General features: G+C 38.5%; 2 protein-coding genes across 3 annotated transcripts in view; one reads left to right on the top strand and one right to left on the bottom strand.

The window, feature by feature from the left end:
* The window catches only part of LOC140127364 (long-chain fatty acid transport protein 2-like), a 28,729-nt gene extending 11,024 nt beyond the window's left edge, over positions 1-17,705 (bottom strand). Inside the window, exons 1-3 of the mRNA XM_072147971.1 lie at positions 17,539-17,705; positions 1,708-2,186; positions 637-846 (exon numbers count right to left, since the gene is read on the bottom strand). Of these exons, the coding sequence (XP_072004072.1) occupies positions 637-846; positions 1,708-2,185 (688 nt within the window). The 5' untranslated portion in view covers position 2,186; positions 17,539-17,705. The remainder of the gene's footprint in view (positions 1-636; positions 847-1,707; positions 2,187-17,538) is intronic.
* HYKK (hydroxylysine kinase) lies at positions 5,673-16,386 on the top strand. 2 transcript variants are annotated; one of them, XM_072147968.1, is made up of 5 exons: positions 5,673-5,895; positions 7,429-7,774; positions 8,979-9,121; positions 10,299-10,482; positions 11,073-16,386. In XM_072147968.1, exons 2-5 carry the CDS (start codon positions 7,432-7,434, stop codon positions 11,540-11,542), a joined length of 1,140 nt encoding a protein of 379 aa, XP_072004069.1. In that variant the 5' UTR covers positions 5,673-5,895; positions 7,429-7,431; the 3' UTR covers positions 11,543-16,386. The 2 variants fall into 2 exon arrangements, with proteins under 2 accessions (XP_072004069.1, XP_072004071.1); XM_072147970.1 differs by lacking the exon at positions 5,673-5,895 and adding an exon at positions 6,824-7,117.
* Positions 17,706-18,015: the final 310 nt, after the last annotated feature.

Genomic DNA, 18,015 nt, shown 5'->3' with positions numbered 1-18,015 from the left:
GCTTCTACGGTGGTCCATATTGGTAATGCTGACTGCATACATATGAATCAATTCTGTCTATAACTAGATGTATAATATATAGTGCTTTCCATTATTGCAAAATGAATGAGTAGTTGAGATGAATAAAGATTGCCTGTATTTAGGGTTTTAGTATTTAGAAGAGTATTCAGTTATGTACCAAAAAAGTAGAGGACCAGCATTCAGGCAAAAGGTAAAGTATAGAAATCCACTTTTATTCAAAAATCTTTGAATAAAAGTGGATTTTTATACTTTATCTTTTGCCTGGATGCTGGACTTCTACTTCTTTGCTACTGTGGAATTTCTGACTGTTCCCCCGCACAGCATGTCCGTGCACCGGCTGTACATCCAAGTCGGCATCGTTTGTACATTGGTTGGCGAGCTGAAAATATTTTCTTTATTCAGTCATGTAGGTGGCCTGCCTGAGATGTTTTATATTATAGACATTAGTATATACCATTTCATTGTACAGGTTATATTTCTGATAAACCCCAAAGAGATAAAAGCTTCATGACTAGTAAAACATACTCTACTATATAGAACCTACTGATATACCTATTATAGAAAGTACTGCAATTGAAGATTTATCTCTATATGAAGTAATTTTCCTTGACTTACCTGTAGTCCCAGAAGTGTAAATATACAGAGCTGGAGATTTTGGTGTGATGCCTGATCTAAAAGAAGCTGGTATGGGGTCTTCTGAAGCTGACTCCATTTTGTCAAATAAGCTTTGCACGCCTTTAGTGGGTGAATCTCTGCTCAAATAAAATACCGTCACCCCTTCTTCTATCAGAGTAGGCAGTACTTCCTCCACAGCAGCCTTCAGTTCTTCATTTAAAAAAAAAAATAGAAAAAAAGTGTAAACTTCCATACTTTATGTATTTCCCCTGTGTATTATGCCAGTTTAGTCTGCCATGTTGATTGCACAATAGTTTGATCCATTGGATAATTGATTTTCCACGTTATTAGGAGGACATGACAGCTGCTATGGGGCTCACAGTGTCAGGATGGCCCGGCATTTGGGGTATTGGGTGTGAATATGCTCTGTGTGTGTATTTGTGATATGTATATGATCTAAATATGTATGCATATGTGATGTGTATATGCTGTATGTCTGTGTATATGATGCATGGGTGTATATGGTACTGTATGTATGTATAAGCTGTATGTATGTTTATATGGTATGTATATATTGTGTGTATGCGGGGTAAGTGGAATACCCTCGAAAGTCTGCCTCAAGGGGCTCTGCTTCTCCTAGTTATGCCAATGCATGTTATCATATTTATCTAACTAGTTATGTGGCCATATACATTACCCTAAAATGAAACAATTTTATAAGAACAAATTCTGATACTGTAACGTGTGGCCATGTTGGAAAAACATTCACTAAACAACCTATATTTTTAAACGAATAGTGAAAACTTGACCCACTTCTTTTTGTAGTCTACAGCTACTTCAAAGAGGAGAGAAAGGACACAGGAACATATTTCTTTAATAAAGTATTGTTACGCATTAAGCCTCTATGAACCTTTTGAATAACCTTTAATCTTCACTTATCCCTGCTGATTGATTAGACAGAACATGATGCATGTTTATTATATTGATGTATGTTTATTATTATGATGCTGCTAACAATCATTGCTTTTATGGTTGTGCGTAACAGAAGTATAAACAATGTATATTTCTTACCTTCCGCTGCTATCAGAATTTTAGCCCCACTGCACTGAAAGCAATGAAGAAAGGATTTTGCACGTATGTTGTAGTTCAGACAAGCCATTGGACACCCTAATTTGGCTAATGCTATCCAAAGCCAGATAAATGCAGGTTCATTACCCATGAAGACGGCAACACAGTTTCCACTTTTCACCTTTCCATAGTCCCTCAGTGTCCATGCTGCCCGATTGCTTTTCAGATCTAGGTCTCTGAAAGTATATGCCTGGTCCTGGTATAAAATGAATGTCTTATGGGGTGTTGTGGACACATGCTGTAGAAATACATCCAACATCCCAGGGGCAGCGCTGCCTTTTACTGACTTTTCAATCTTCTGGGAACAATAGACAACCTTTAAAAAGAACTTGAGATCTTCCCACAGGTAGGATGAGAATATCTTCTGAATCACCCATAGTATGGGGAGTATACAAAATATCAGCAAATACCCCCAAAACATCCTGCAAAATAAGAAAGCAGTGGATTAGTTTAGAGACAATTCATCATCCAAAATTAAATATACATTGGGATGTTTTCACATTTTGTACTTTAAATCCTTGCCCAACATCAGAATAAACACCAAAATCATGTGAGTAATTTAAATAATTAACCAAGTACAGAAAAGATCAGAAAACAATAGTAAATAAATAACTCTAATCTTACTAAGATTATCCTATAGGAGGCAGATCACTGCTATAAATAACCTGACTTATGGTATTCCATATTCAATTTATGATTTTGGAAAAACTCACAACTTTTATCACTAATCAACAGGATGTCTGATCACTGGGGAGGGGGGGTTGCTATTGGGACCTTTCTGTTAATGAAAATGAGAGTCCCGTTTCCCATGTTTCACTGGAATGACACTCAATGGGGCACATGCATCATAAGTCTGGCTTTGGGCATTTGCTGTTTTTTTTGGTTTGTTTAGCTTTTTGGCTGATCATATGTATCTTTGTGGTCTTACATTTTAATGCATCTGACATTTGAGGAGTTAAAGAAAATCTACTATTAAAACAAGCATAATAAACAAGGGATACTTACCAATAAATCCAGGTACCAGGACTATGGTAATCTTCTTATATTTGTTCCTCTTTCTACTGAAATCAACTGTTAAAATGATGCTAATGAGCCGGTGGGGTTACCCTAGCCTGTAACATTGTCTCACTCTCCTTCCTGCTCTCTTGGTATTAAAGGGGTTTTCCCACAAACTAAAGTTAGGCCCTATCCACGGCCTATCCACTGACATGCCAGTGTCAGATAGAGGCAAGCAACAGCCCATCGCTTGCATCATGCAAAATGCACATATCCTTGATTCCTATTAGTGAATAGGGATTTATGTATAGGAAAACTTTGAATCCTCTTCTTCAGGAATCCCATTGCAAGAATAAGGGAATAAACACATATTGTCTTTTCTATAGAAAAGTGACTAGTTAACCTAAAGTTATAATCTCTCACAGAGAATGTTCACCAAAAACACAAAAGTTGTAGTGCTGGAGTCCTCAGTTCAATCTCAACCAATGGCAATCTGCATTCAGTTTTTAAGTTCTCTCTGTGTTTGAGGTTACTTCAACCATTTTCCATTACAGGATTAAACTACGGGAATGTGGCAATTCCTAACCTATATATCATTTTTATTGTTTTATTGTTTACTGTTATGTCAGTTCTAGGGGAACGGGGATTTACATTTTTATATTTTTTATTTATTTGTTTTTTTCTTACTATTTTTCAGACCCCCCCCCCTTTCCAGGGTACTTTAACCCTAGGTTGTCTCATTGATCTTACCATATACTGCCATACTACAGTATGGAAGTATATGGGGATTTTAATGACCATTTATTACAATGTGCCACTGGCACTTTGTAACAAATGGTCAGAAAACATACAGCCTCGGGTCTTACAAAGACAGATCATTGCTCCCTGATGGAGCGACTATCTAAGCCAACATAGCGTTGCCCGCAATAACATCCGCCATCGATGCCAGCAATATGCAGCAAACACCCACCTTGTATTGAGAGGGCCCTGCCCGTGAGTCCTTTCCATTCACCCGCAGTCAACATGTAACATACTAATGCGCCACACATCTGTAAGTGGTCAATACCTGAATGGTTTAATCTAACGACCAGTTAAATGCAGCAGAGAATGGGAGACAAATCTGTAATAATCTAGTACGGCCACTACATAACAGATGGAGCGGTCTGCTCCTGGCTTTGTCCTGTGTGTAGCGTTACCACAGGCGCCCTGCGCTCAGCTTAATGGTAGGGGTGCTACACCCTCACTAATTACCAGCTTCAGATGACTGGTCCATGAACCATGGACTGTGCAGTGTCAAGTTTCAAGGACTGACCACAGTGCATTAGGCTCCATCTCTGATAAAGTATTTTATCTTTTCTGATTCTTTTAAATCCGTCTGAATTTAGTAAATCCTGAGAAAACATCTGATGCTTTGTTGTGTTAACATATAATGCCCCAGCTGGTAGGAGCAGGCTCTCACAGTAACATAGTGTTAACTATTGGTAGTCCAGAGCTGGCCTGAGAGAGACGGGTGTGGAGTATTCAATTCACAGCCAGCCGCTAGAACATAGTTCACACTGCCAGATGAGAATAATCCAACAGGAACAGTCAGCGTTTCCTCAACCTATTAGCGTGAACCAAGGAAGACCTGGAGTCGGATATAACAGGTCACTTCCTAACAGAGATAATTTACATAAGAGGCATTGTATAGATACACGTCACAGCCCCCATCTAAGAAACTCCCGATCTGTGATCATCACCACTATTGTCCTTTCATCTGTGGCAAATCTTTGCATTTATTGGCCCTGGGTTATCACCCCGTAGAACTTGATCTCTTATTCTGAAATACTTATGAAATATTATTAATAATAATAATCTTTATATAGCGACACCGTATGCTGTAGTGCTTTATCATAAGGGACATATACAAATAAAATACTGCATTAGGCTACATTCACACTGTCATATGGGGGACGTATATACGGCTGACGTATATACGCCATATATACTTCCCCCATAGACAGCAATGGGTACCGTACCGTTCCTTAGCTGGTAGAATGATAGGACATGTCCAATCTTTCCCCAGAATATAGCGCCGTGCCCATATATATCGCTTTGGAGAGGGGCAGGGGTGAAGGGCACTCATCCCCTCCTCCTCTCCTCAGCGCCGCTGTGCTACGGTACATTAGTGTAAATGTAGCCTTAAAGAGTACAAAGAGTAGGAGTGAGGGCCCTGTTTGCAAGAGCAAAAAATATGGATGTATCTGGCTAGTTAATAACAGTTCCTGTTTTTTATGTGTACATAAAAATAACCCCACTGGTGATAGAACTTTGCATACTGAACAACCACACTTTACAACTAAATGCAATGCCTAAAGCCAATATCACCCATTTGTTTATTTAGCAAGAAACCAAAAATCAGAAAATTAAGCTAATGGCTCATATAAAAGCATAACTAATGCTTTTAAAAAATCTTATTGTGCAGCCAAATTGTAGAATTTGACTCTTAGGGTTAGGACCTATACAGAAGTTCCTCGCAGATCATATCCAGCTCACACGAAAGTTCAATACCTCCAGGCAGATATCTATATACTATTACCAAACACTAACCATATACACAGATGGCTAGGAATCAAAGCATATGAAGTTTCACAGGAAATCTGGTCTTGATAAAGGGATGGTCTTCTCAAAGAGATCAGCTTTGTAAAATTTTCACTCATGCTTAACGCTTATGAACATTTATGGCATATGAAGTAGGTACTAGTTGTTATCCATAATGTTTGGAGCAGGGGAAGAATGTCTGGCAGCTTATCGTGTTTATGGCAGAGGAATGTGCACAATGGTTGAATATTTAACGGTCTCTCACAGCAGAAGGACATGAGGTTAAAGTATAGGAGCACTTCTTGTTTATTCAGTATACAAAGTTCAACTCTGTCCGGTCGCTTGTAAGGAAATCTGCAGCTGCTCTGGTTAAAGCCTTTTCTGGCCAAGAATACTCTTTTGTTATTGGATGTACGGCCCAGGCCCAGGCCTCCCACTTCCAGATTTCTCCACTGCAGACCCTCTGAATGTTTTCTTTGCAAGCGATCGCAAAACTATTTTAAATGAAAAGCTTTTCCACTCAGAGCAATTGACATCAAGCACAAGAAGGTCCAGGTACAGTCTCTTAATAATATTCTAGGATTCTCTGCATTAACAGATGTTTATTTTACTGCACTGAAATGACTTATCTGGGACATTGACATTCAGCGCCTGCTGAATGTGTGTTATGTTTTGGGTGCTGGATGACGTAGTATTATGTTTTATAGACTGTGAGCAAATAAGAATGTTACAGAAAACTGAACATGATGCTTAGGCTTGCTGGCCACATTTAAGATTTCAGACACCAATATAGAAATTTAGAAGTGAAATGTAACATCAGTGTTAACAGTTAAGATGCATGACATGTCGGGCTCTCAGCCACAAGCTTCTTTTGGACTTTAATTGTTGTTCTAAGGTCTGTTTGAGCAGGAGAGGCAGTGCAGACAGGACGGAAAGCTCAGTGCTTTACTAATAAAGGAAGCTCTATATAACAGGAGGTCCGTCCAGAATGCACACTAAATAGGTATCTGCTGAGGGTGTCTTCAAATGAAGAGGTGGAGACTAGTGCGTGGGAGCCATGTGATAATCTTTTGTCCAGTTCTAAGGAAGTTAACCTTTTCTTACAGAAGAACAATTTTATCCAATAAAAAGACAAAGAGAAATTGCATGTGGACTATTATTATAGTGGATTTATTTTTTCTGCTAACATCTGAACGATGCATTGAATCCGCAGTGATGTTTAGTTGGAGCTGGAATTTTTTTTTTGAAAGCGTTCTATGTGAATATGCAGTTTAAATAATACATGCTCCAGCCGTTGACAGGAGTGGTTTAACCCAAATCTGTTAAGTAATTTCAGTAGCCTGAGGACAAGATGTGAAAGAGTCAGGGAGTTCTGGGACATATAAGCTTATTTGATTTGGAGCAGGATTTCAGAGTAGAAAATTGTGTAAACATTGGCTGGACTCTTGGACCCTCCCTGCAGCTCGATTACACCCTGATCAGATCCGAAACCAGTAGACATGGAAGGTGCTTTTAATCATGATATATGACTGCAGGTTTCAGGCACCACGCGCTTGTAGCTGAGTAATGATATGCTGGCCATAGTCTTCTTCTGGGTCTTTGACAGGACAGGAAGACCAGTATCACATACACGGATCAGTAGCACATCCTCTGTGTTTACTGGTTTCTGTGCTTGACTTTGTGCAGCAATTTCACGCAGCAAATAAAAGTTGTTTTTCTCTACATTGCCGCATCGCTACAAAATGAGAAATAGATGGATTGAAAGCACCTTCCTAAGGTAATTATTACTTCCTGGTGACCGGTTCTCTTTAAGCCGAAGTGATAAGTCAGCATATTGGCATTATGCTATAATGCAGATAGTAATAGATAGTAATAGATATGCCATCTGTAGAATGTGATAGAGAAGAAAAACAAACATACGCATGGTCTCTAGTTGTTTTGTCTGACAATTTATATAAATGTTATTGATGGAATATCTCTACATGAAATATTTGTACCAGATGGCGTTGCCCTGAAAAAAACATAGGAGTAGCTGAATTCTAACTATTTTGCAAAATTGCAATGACAATATGTATTTTATTTTTCTAGAGGATGACTTCTAAAGAAGAGATTGGGAAATCACAAATTTGCAGTAAGCCATCTCTCAATGAAGCACAAGCCATCAAGTTAGCAGAGGCAATTTATGACCTACAAGTATCCAAAGTAAAGCCACTGCCAAGTTACGATGATCAGAATTTCTACATCCAGACTGTGGATGATGGGAATAATGGACAAAGAGAGTATGTGCTGAAGATCATGAATGGTAACGACAGTGTGAATTCTGAGCTAATAGAAGTGCAGACATGTGCTATGAAGTTCCTCTTTGACGAGGGTCTTCCTACACCAAATCCTCTTTCCACAAAATCTGGAGCAATCATGTCTCTGGAGGCCATAGGTAAGAACATGTGACATTAAGCAGTGAATAGACCAAATCTATAGGAACATTGTTCAGATAGTTTTACTTAAAGGGGTATTCCCATAAAACAAGGATAGGGCCTAACTTGCTAATCAGTGGTTATATCACTGAGACACCCACCAATCAGCAACCAGATTTTCCCTGTCCGACCAATCTAATAAATTGACATTTTAAAGCAATTGATTCTTAAGGGAACTTAAAGGGGTATTCCAGGAATCAGCATAATTCATATACAAATGGGTCCATAAAAAATATAAGCTAATGTGTAATTAGTTGTTATTTAAAATTTTGCTCCCCTTAGCAGAAAATGCTAATGACATGGACTGTAATGAAGAATTAAAATGCTACTGGCCCTTTAATCAGTCCGTTAATTTCCTCTGCGCGGTCCGTTGCAGAGCATACACAGGACAGAAGATGGCCGCTGGTCACATGTCCACATCACATGTCCTGTACCTGCCTGGGCAGGTCATGTGATCATCACTATGTTTGGCTGTAGTCGGTTGGTTGCAGTATGGCTAGTGTTTTGGTAATGACAGTTACACATCATTACTATGGTAACAAAGCAAGAAAACCTGTTACATCATCACTGGGAGCAGAGTATAAGAGGGAGGAGGAGTTACTGAGAACTAAAGGATCTTGGGACTTGTAGTTTCCAGTGGCGGCCATCTTGGTGATAACTTTAGAGAGGCCATAAAATTTAGTGAATCATGAAATCAAACTATTTAAGCTCCATTTTGCAACTAATGACATTAAGTTTTGTTGTATTCATTTATTTATAGTATTAAGGGTTTTTGTATCAGATGTTCATAATCCCGGAATACCCCTTTAACTAAAATGGTCTTATATGTCAAAAAATTAAGTTGCCAGAAGCAAATAGATCTGTTCTCTGAGCAGTGGTCATACAGTATTACTGCTGCTCAGATGTAATAGAGGTGAATGGGATCTAAGTTGCAGTAATTATCCGCTGGTACAAAATTTGTGCCCAGACACCAAGGCCAAATTCTATCTGCTTGATTGCAAATGGGACTTACCGTAAGTTGGTATTAAGTGATGAACCAATATGACTGATAGATCTTAATTTGCCTTAAATGTGATGATGAATTATGAAATCTAAACCCATGTTATTTTTATCACATTAAAGAAAGATTTTTATATTATAACAAAACTTATACTTGGCTTTTAGAGTATGGAGGTGTCACACAAAAGCACATGGTGAGACTTCTAACCTACCTTCCTGGGACACCAGCGGCTAATATTAAAACAACTCCAGAAATATTATTTGGCATAGGAAAATTGGCAGCCATTCTTGATGAAACCTTAACAAAGGTATTTTATGTATGAAATATTGTGAGCTAAATCCGACTATTCCAAAGATTATACACCATACTTAAGCCTACAGGATAAAGACATCATATATTGTAATATATAAATATATGTAGTGATTTTAGATGTACATAAAATGAGAAAATCATGTTTTATTCTACATTACTGCAGGGGCCAATGTAATTTTTTAAAATTGTACTGCATAGAAGTCTGCCTTTTTTGGTGGAGAGAAGGTTTGCTTATAGTAGTATACAGGTGACATGCAGCCTTTTATGCACCTTCAAAACCTAGACCAAAAAATGCATTCAGTCATATGCCTCATTGATATAACTACAGAGTTCATGGTGGTGGCAATTGCTGTTCTTCCAATGTATAGCATCATAAATCCTTCAACATTACACTAAGTACCAAGATTTCCAGACATACCCCCTTGTTGGGGGGGATATTTATCACTAGGCATGTTAATATTAAAATAAATATGTAAATTTGTTTTCAGTGGCAAAATAAGGAATACTTTGCCCCTAAAGGGGTATTATAATCTGGGCACTCACATTTTATTTAATTCATCTGCCATATACATACAATTCTTCAACTGCATGTTACTGAAGAATGATGCACTTGTATAAAAGGTCATTTCCCATTAATTTTGCCATTTTGTTCCTTAGACACGAGATTGCTGTCCTTGGATACAACCACCATCACCTAGATTCGCATTCATTAACAGAGGATGGCTGTAGGACATGCAGTAACTTCGAGCCATTTCATATGCAAAAATAATATGCCTCTTTGTGCAATTAGTCCTGCAGTGGTGGTTGTATCCAGGTACAGCTACATTTATAGGAAATTATCTTCACACAGGGATATTTTTTTAAATACATACGATTGAATAAATATATATATATATTTGGAAAATTAAAATAAATGTTAACAGAATACCCCTTTAAAGGCCACACCCTTAACATCAGGAATGATTTTTGTTTTCCTTATTCCAGCCTGAAAAACAAATTACTTTCAAGCTGGCATTTTTTTGATCAAGTAATTGTAAGCCATAACCTAGAGTGACCATGTAAAAATGGTCTACATTTTGCATACTAGGGAGCTTGAATAACTTTTGTTAATAATGTTGCCTAGAAGTCACAATAATCACTTTTGTTCTTTTTAATAAATTTTAATTTGATAGAAATTTCAGCATTCATATAAGAAAAGTTTTGATCGTGGAGAGTTTATCTGGAACTTGTCCAACACCCCCCTGCTGAAAAAGTATACATATGCTATTAAGGAAGAGAATTTACGTCAGAAAATTGAAGGAGTCATCAATGAATTTGAGAGTTCTGTAAAGAAAAATCTAATAAAGTTTAGACCATGTAAGTACACACATACACAGATAGACACTTCCTGCCAGCAACCAGCAGCATGCAGAGACTTCCTCTACAAGTTACAGAAATATAAGATCTTTATCCAGGGGAGGAGGGAGGCACAGCAGAGTCAACAATGTATTTGTGTGTTATATGCATCTCATGAATCTCATCTCTGATCTGTCTCAACTCTCTTTTTTCTATGTTCAGAAGCTAAATGAAAGTGTATATAAACAGGGACCTTGATAATCTAAGCCCATTGTCTGTACACATCTCATAACACAGAGGAATCATGACGTGTCTGCTTAGATACTCCCTGCCCACAGTCTGGAATCTTACACTGACTGTCACTGAGTGATAGGAGCTAAAACAGCAAGAACACTGAGTAAAATTTTAAAGTAAAGGTTTAAAATGATCTTTGTTGTGTAAGCATCACTAGGGGATTGAAATTTGAGAATGGTCTTTTATGGGCAAACCCCTTTAAGAAGAGTTTCCTCTATATTATATATACCCTATACTGTAGAACTGGTATTATTTCTTTATAGGTCTGGAAAGATAAGAATCTTAGACTGACCTTGGTGTCTCCTCTTTCTTTTAAGGCATAAATCATGGAGACTTAAATGATCATAATTTACTAGTGGAAAAGATCAACATATCCAATGGAAATAACGGAAATGAGTACAGAATTTCAGGGATTTTGGATTTTGGTGATATGAGCTCTGGTTATTATGTTTTTGAGGTTGCAATCACAATAATGTACATGATGATTGAAAGCAGCGACCCTCTGCCTGTAGGTGGATATGTTCTTGCTGGATATGAGAGCATAATTCCCCTGACAGATGAGGAGAAGGAAGCCCTGTTCACACTGGTGTGCTGTAGGTTTGCTCAGTCTCTGGTTATGGCAAGATACAGTGTCCTACACTGCCCAGAAAATGAGGAATATCTAATGATCACTGCCAAAACTGGATGGAAGCATCTGATGACTCTACTGGATATAGGAAAAGAAGTCATTGAGAAGATTTGGGGAAACACAGCAAGATCATACCTTAAAAAAAGAAGTGGGCACTAATACACCGCAAGGATCTGAGTGAAAATAAACAGAAAAAAAGACAATAAAAATAAATTATATTATGTAAAGTAGTTATCATCCTATGCTGCCCTACAGAACACATATATACGCAGTTACGTGGCAGGCCTCATATCAATAGCTAGGAGTCTATTTTTTTAGCCAAGCACAAGAACTTTCCTTTGTGTTATTGAGTAAACAAGTCCTAATATGTTTGCCCAATTTGTGCCTCATTGGGAAAAAGTCCCAGTTAGAGATGAGCGAGCACTAAAATGCTTGAGTGCTCGTTATTCGAGACGAACTTTTCCAGATGCTCGAGTGCTCGTCTCGAATAACGAGCCCCATTGAAGTCAATGGGAGACTCAAGCATTTTTCAAAGGGACCATGGTTAGGGAATAAAATGTGTTATTTAATTGAAAAAGAATGTCTTCTGATAAGTTAGCAGATGTATACTAACATCTGCAATCTATTCTTCACTGTTCCGCGCGTATATTATCTCCCGACAAGTTAGCAAATGTGAAGAATAGAATAAAAACAATGAACACAGGATCATTTAAGTGAAAAACACAGTGAAAAACACAGTGAAGAATAGAAACATCTGCTTACTTGTCGGGAGATACGTTGTCCCGGGATCCGCTCCTCTTCTTCCACTGAAGTCTCCCCGATCTCTCTGCCGCTGCCCCGATGTCTCTGTGCTGCCCCGGTGTCTCCGTGCTGCCGCTGCCCCGGTGTCTCCGTGCTGCTCACCATGTTCTTCAATGTGTTCTTCACGCATATATATTGTTCTTCACATACTATTTTGTTCGCACCATTTCACGCGTATCTTCCGACAACTAAGCAGATGTGCCGAACATCTGTAATCTATTCTTCACTGTGTTTTTCACTTAAATGATCCTGTGTTCACTGTTTTTATTCTATTCTTCATTGTTCTTCACTGTGTTTTTTTAATTAAATGCTCGATCTCGAGCAGGGGAAATACTCGTCCGAACTACGAGACGTTTCGAGTACCTTAATACTCGAACGAGCATCAAGCTTGGACGAGTATACTCGCTCATCTCTAGTCCCAGTGTAAAAAAAAATAAAAATATCATTACATTTGTACAAAAGCGTCTAATACACTATATTTTAATAGATATACAGAGCCTAATACACTAGGTTGTAATAGCTACAGTGCCTTTAATGCCATACTAATGGAAAGTTATAAGTCTTATTAGCAGTCAGAATTGATTAATCAAAGTCCAGAATCTTATAAAGAAACAATAATTTATTACTCTATATGCTTAAAAATGTTTTATTTGTTTTTCCATTCATGTTGCCATGGAGGGCTTATTATTTGGGGGAAGGGGTTGTAAAAAAAAAAACCCATCAACGCTGATTTTTTATTTTTTGCCATATACCCTAAGTAATATGTTAAATTTATTAAACGGGTCAGTACAATTACCATAATACTAATTTTCTATATTTTTACTTAAGTTTTACTAATTTTGTACAATAAAACGTCATGTGGGGAAAAAAAATCTATAATTTTTGCATCACCATTTTCCAAGTGGCACAACTCTTAATTTTTGGTCTATATAGCTGGGTTATTTTATAATTGTATATGAAATCGTAAAATGTAACAGGGCTTTTTGATTAATTTATTAGTTTATTTTTATTTGAAACTTTTTTTTTTCAATTCTTCTTTACTTTTTGACTTGTCCCACTATGAACATTGACATTACAGGCATACACTATGGACAGCCCTGGGGTCTTAGCTCAGACCCCGGGGCTTTCATAACAACGATCAGAACCCGCCCTTAAACGCTAGTGGGGGGGTGGGGCGCAGATCAAGCAGGAAATCTCCCTGCCATTTAAATGCTGCGGTCACACTATTTAAAGTAACCACGTGTTACTTTGGGATGTCAGTGGTAGATTGCCCACGACTCCCGATGCCGGCTAAGCTCTGGTGCAGAGCCAAGCGGCGCTAAGATTTTGACAAGTATGGCAACATTAAATAATTTTTTCTGTAAAAGAATAGCAGCCATAGGCTTTTTTTTTTTTTTTACAGAAGCCATTCAGGATAGTTCTTCAAATGCACCAAGTTTCTATCACGGAGCATCAGAAGAACTTTGCAGGACATTGTGTCTTTTAAAAGCTGGGAAGCGACTGTTTCATCGCAGCTCAGGACTTGGACAAAAACCAGAGATCTGAAAAGCTCAGATAGCCGGTGTTTAACTCCTTAGACACCAATGTCACCCATTAGCATCTCGCAGATGTGATCACAGTGTGCTATTGATAACACATGGCAGGGTCCTTTGAAGAAGCCATGTCAGAGTCAGTTACCCCCTTGTGAGACAAAAAGCATTTTTATGTTAAAAAAAAAACAAAAAAACAAAACAAACAAGAGTCTGCAAAAAAAGTTAGGAAAAACATTAACAGAACCTCACCCCCCCTTTAAAAAAATAAAACATTTATTTACAGAGATAAGATATAGGCTACAAAACTATAATAGTAAAAATAAAACAATAACTGAATTGACAATTTTTTTATTAACCCATCACATAAAAATATACAAAGCTACAGGTCTACCCACAAGCCCTCATATAGCTATGATGACAAAAAAAAAATCAAAATGTTATGGTTCCTAGAAGGCAACAATGTAAAAAAATATTTTTCCGTCAAAAGGATTTTACTATGCAAATGAAGGTACCGGAGCCGGTACCAGAAGCAGCGGCTGTCAGCTGTCTAGTACAGTTGACAGCCTGCGCTAACACCCGCGATTGGAGCTGGCATGACCGCGGCGTGTAAGGGTTTTTCCGCTGTGGATCGGATCCCCCGTGCCGCTTACCGGGGGATCCGATCCACTTCTGGGCAGCTCCGAGGACTGGCATGTGCCCCAGAGCTGCCCGGTCTCCCTGGCAGTCAGACCCCTTCCGGGTCTGACTGCAAACTGTCTGAGCATGCGCCTGCAGATCAGAGCATCACTGGTTCAAGTTCAAGTATGTATAATTAAAAAAAAAGTCAAAAACACTAAAGTTAATACATTAGAATAAATAAAAAATAAATGCATTAAAATATAAGCCCCTAAAATGTCACTTTCCTATAAAAACACTTAATAAAGTATAAAAAAACACAAAAATCCCCTGCATATTTGGTATTGCCGCGTCCGTAACAATCTGTATAATAAAACAGAATCGTTACTGGACCCGCACGGTACACGCCGTAGAAAAAAAAACGCAAAAACGTTCTGAAAAAAAAAATGCTCTAAAGAGTAATTTAAAAATTTTTATGCACTCCAAAATAAGCCCACTAAAAAGAACAACACTTCTCGCTAAAAAATAAGCCCCTAACCAGATTTGTCAGCCGAAAAATAAAAAAGTTATGCATATGAAAAGATGGTGATGCTAAAATGAACAAGATTTTCTCCAAATTGGTTTTTATTCAGTACAATTGAATAAAATACACAAAACCCCCAAGATTTTGGTATCCCTGCGCCCGTAACAATCTGCATAATAAAACAGAATCGTTATTAGATCCGCAAAGTGAACCCCGTAAAAAAACCCAGAAAAAAGCTCCAGAAAAAAGATCATTTTCAATTAATACCCTATAAAAAATGCTCTAAAAAGTGATTTAAAAAATGTTATGCACTCTAAAATAAAACCACTAAAAAGAACAATCCTTCTTGCAAAAAATAAACCATTAAACAGATTTGTGAGGCGAAAAATAAAAAAGTTATGCATATGAAAGAAGGTGATGCTAAAATTAACAAAATTTTTGCCAAATTACTTTTTATTCAGTAATAATGGGAAAAAATAAAAAATCTATATAAATGAGGTCTTTTTGTAATCGTGGCGACCCATAGAATAAAAATAATATACTATTTTTATGGTATGGTAAACGGCCAAAAAAAACCCCATAAAAATCTTCCTGAAAAGTGATGATTTTCATTTCCTCCACCAACAAAGAGTTAATAAAATCTCACCAATTAGCCTATAGATTCCCCCAAATTACGTACCAGAAAAGTGCATCTCATGTGGCAAAAGAAATAAGCCCCTATAGGTCCACAATAAAAAAAGAAAAAAATTATAGCCTGTACAATGTGACATAGCAAATCTGCTCTGGATGGCGCCTCCTTCCCTTCTATGCCCGGCCGTGCGCCCATACAGCAGGTTACCACCACATATAGAGTATCTGTGTACTCGGGAGAGATTGGGTAACAAACTTTGTGGAGCCTTTATTCATTTAATCCATTGTAAATGTTTAATTTTCCACCCAAAATGAGTGTATTGTGAAAAAATATTACAATTTGCAGACTGCACCTCCATTTTGTTTTAACCCCTTTAAAACACATAAAGAGTTAACAAACTTCTTAAAAGTGGCATTTCATACGTTGAGGGGTGTAGTTTCCACAATGGGGTAATTTACGAGTCTCACTATTATTTAGGCCTCTCAGTGTCAATTAGAAGTTGAGCAGGTCCATCTAAATACAGGATTTGGTGATTTTTCAAAAAATGTGAAAAATGATACCTAAATTCTGAGCCTCATAACATTCTAGTAAAATATGTGGAATCTTAAAAAACCATGCCAACATAAAGCAGACATTTGGGAAATGTAAGTTATGAATTTATTTGGGTGCTTTGACTATCTGCATCAAAAGTAGAGAATTTAGAACGTTGAAAATAAAGAATTTTTCCAAATTTTTGCCAAATTTTGTTTTTTTTCATAACTAAACGCAAAAGATTTCATCCAAATTTTTAAACTAATTTGAAGTACAATGTGTCACGAGAAAACAATCTCAAAATCCCCTGGATATCTCATAGCGTTACAAAGCTATAACCACTTATAGTGACACAGGTCAGATTTGAAGAATGGGGCCGCGTCCTTAAAGGGGTTGTCCGAGTTTTTGAAAAAAAGATAAAAGTGGCCGGGACAGGGCTGCTTAAAAAAATAAAGATGTACTTACCTCCCGGTGCCCTCCCGTATCCAGCGCTGCTGTCACTCCGGTCCGGGCACCATGTAAACAAACATGGCCGCCGGAGCAGCGCTGGATTCAGCTTCCGGCCGGCCGTGGCCAGCCATGCCTACCCATCCCTATTCACAGCATTGTGTATGGGGGCCGGAAGGTTGTCGGGTCCGGCCGGAACTGAGTCCAGCGCTGCTCTGGCGGCCACGTTTGTTTACATGGCGCCAGGACCGGAGTGACAGCAGCGCTGGATACGGGAGGGCACCGGGAGGTAAGTACATCTTTATTTTTTTAAGCAGCCCTGTCCCGACCACTTTTAGCTTTTTTTCAAAAACTCGGACAACCCCTTTAAGGCCAAAAGAGGCTGAGTCCCGTAGGGGTTAATATTTGCTGTTGTATTGCATTTCAAAATGCAATGTAAACACCACGCGTGAATGCAGCCTAATGGTGCTGTCACACTGTGCCTACACTTCTAGAAATGAAGATAAACAGGCCTAAGGCCAGTGGCATGCATGGCATTTTTATCGCGCTTCTGCACGTTTTAAAACGCAATGCACAGACGCCATCTTAAAGGCACTGGGGGGGGAGGGGGGTCTTAGTGCCGGGTCCGGGCTGTAATATCATAGCCCGACACTAACCTAACCCGATGTCCCTAAATCTTCTTCTGACACGCTGAGGTAGAATCCCGATAGGGCAGTCATTAAAGGGTTAAGAAGAGCTGCTGCTCCTCTATTGTCACTTTACATTTGGGTATCAAAAACTTCATCTGAAAAACTTAACGTGTGGACGCACCTATCTAGAAACTGTAAAAGCGAAAACTGAAATAATGCAAATGCCACAAGGAAAGACTTGACTCAATTGGATATGCATTGATCACATGCGTTTGAATGGAGATGCATATGCGATTGCGCCAAGGCTCCCTGTGTGGCGCTAAAAAGTTGCAAATAAAAATTGAAAACCCCCACTAGAAATGCGACCTCACCCGAAACAAAATTGCAACATAGAGACAGAAGGGTGAAAAGATATGTAATTCATAGGCCTCCATCACATGTATCACCTGAATCTGGCTTCATCCGACGGAGAACCAAATCTTGCTGTGAATTCAGTAGGTTTGGCCTCTTTGTTGTTACTCCTGTCAATGTTTGCTGCAGGTTTTCACTGTGGCTTTTATCATTTGCAATGGACCAGGCCACCTGAAGCTCTTACTAAACTCCTCTGCAGATCCCACCATTTCAGCAGTTATTATTTCCACACAGATATTTTGTAAAAACCTATGGCTGTGGTTGCGGTCACATTTCCGTTTACAAAACGCATCGTAAACGCGATGTTAACGCATGCGTTAATTAGGCAAATCACCTCTCCTCAGCTGTTGTATATGCGTTTCAAACGCAATGAAAACGCAGGTCAAAACGCAACGTGTGAACGCGCCCTCAGTGTCACACAGTCCTACCATAGAGGCACGGAAGCATACTACACAAAGCACAGAGCTGAACACAGTGCTGCGCTGCTTCTTGCTTACTGTGACAGGGTCTGC

Source organism: Engystomops pustulosus, chromosome 4 (assembly GCF_040894005.1).
Source record: "Engystomops pustulosus chromosome 4, aEngPut4.maternal, whole genome shotgun sequence".
Taxonomy (NCBI): domain Eukaryota; kingdom Metazoa; phylum Chordata; class Amphibia; order Anura; family Leptodactylidae; genus Engystomops; species Engystomops pustulosus.
This window is presented reverse-complemented; position numbering and strand designations above follow the sequence as displayed.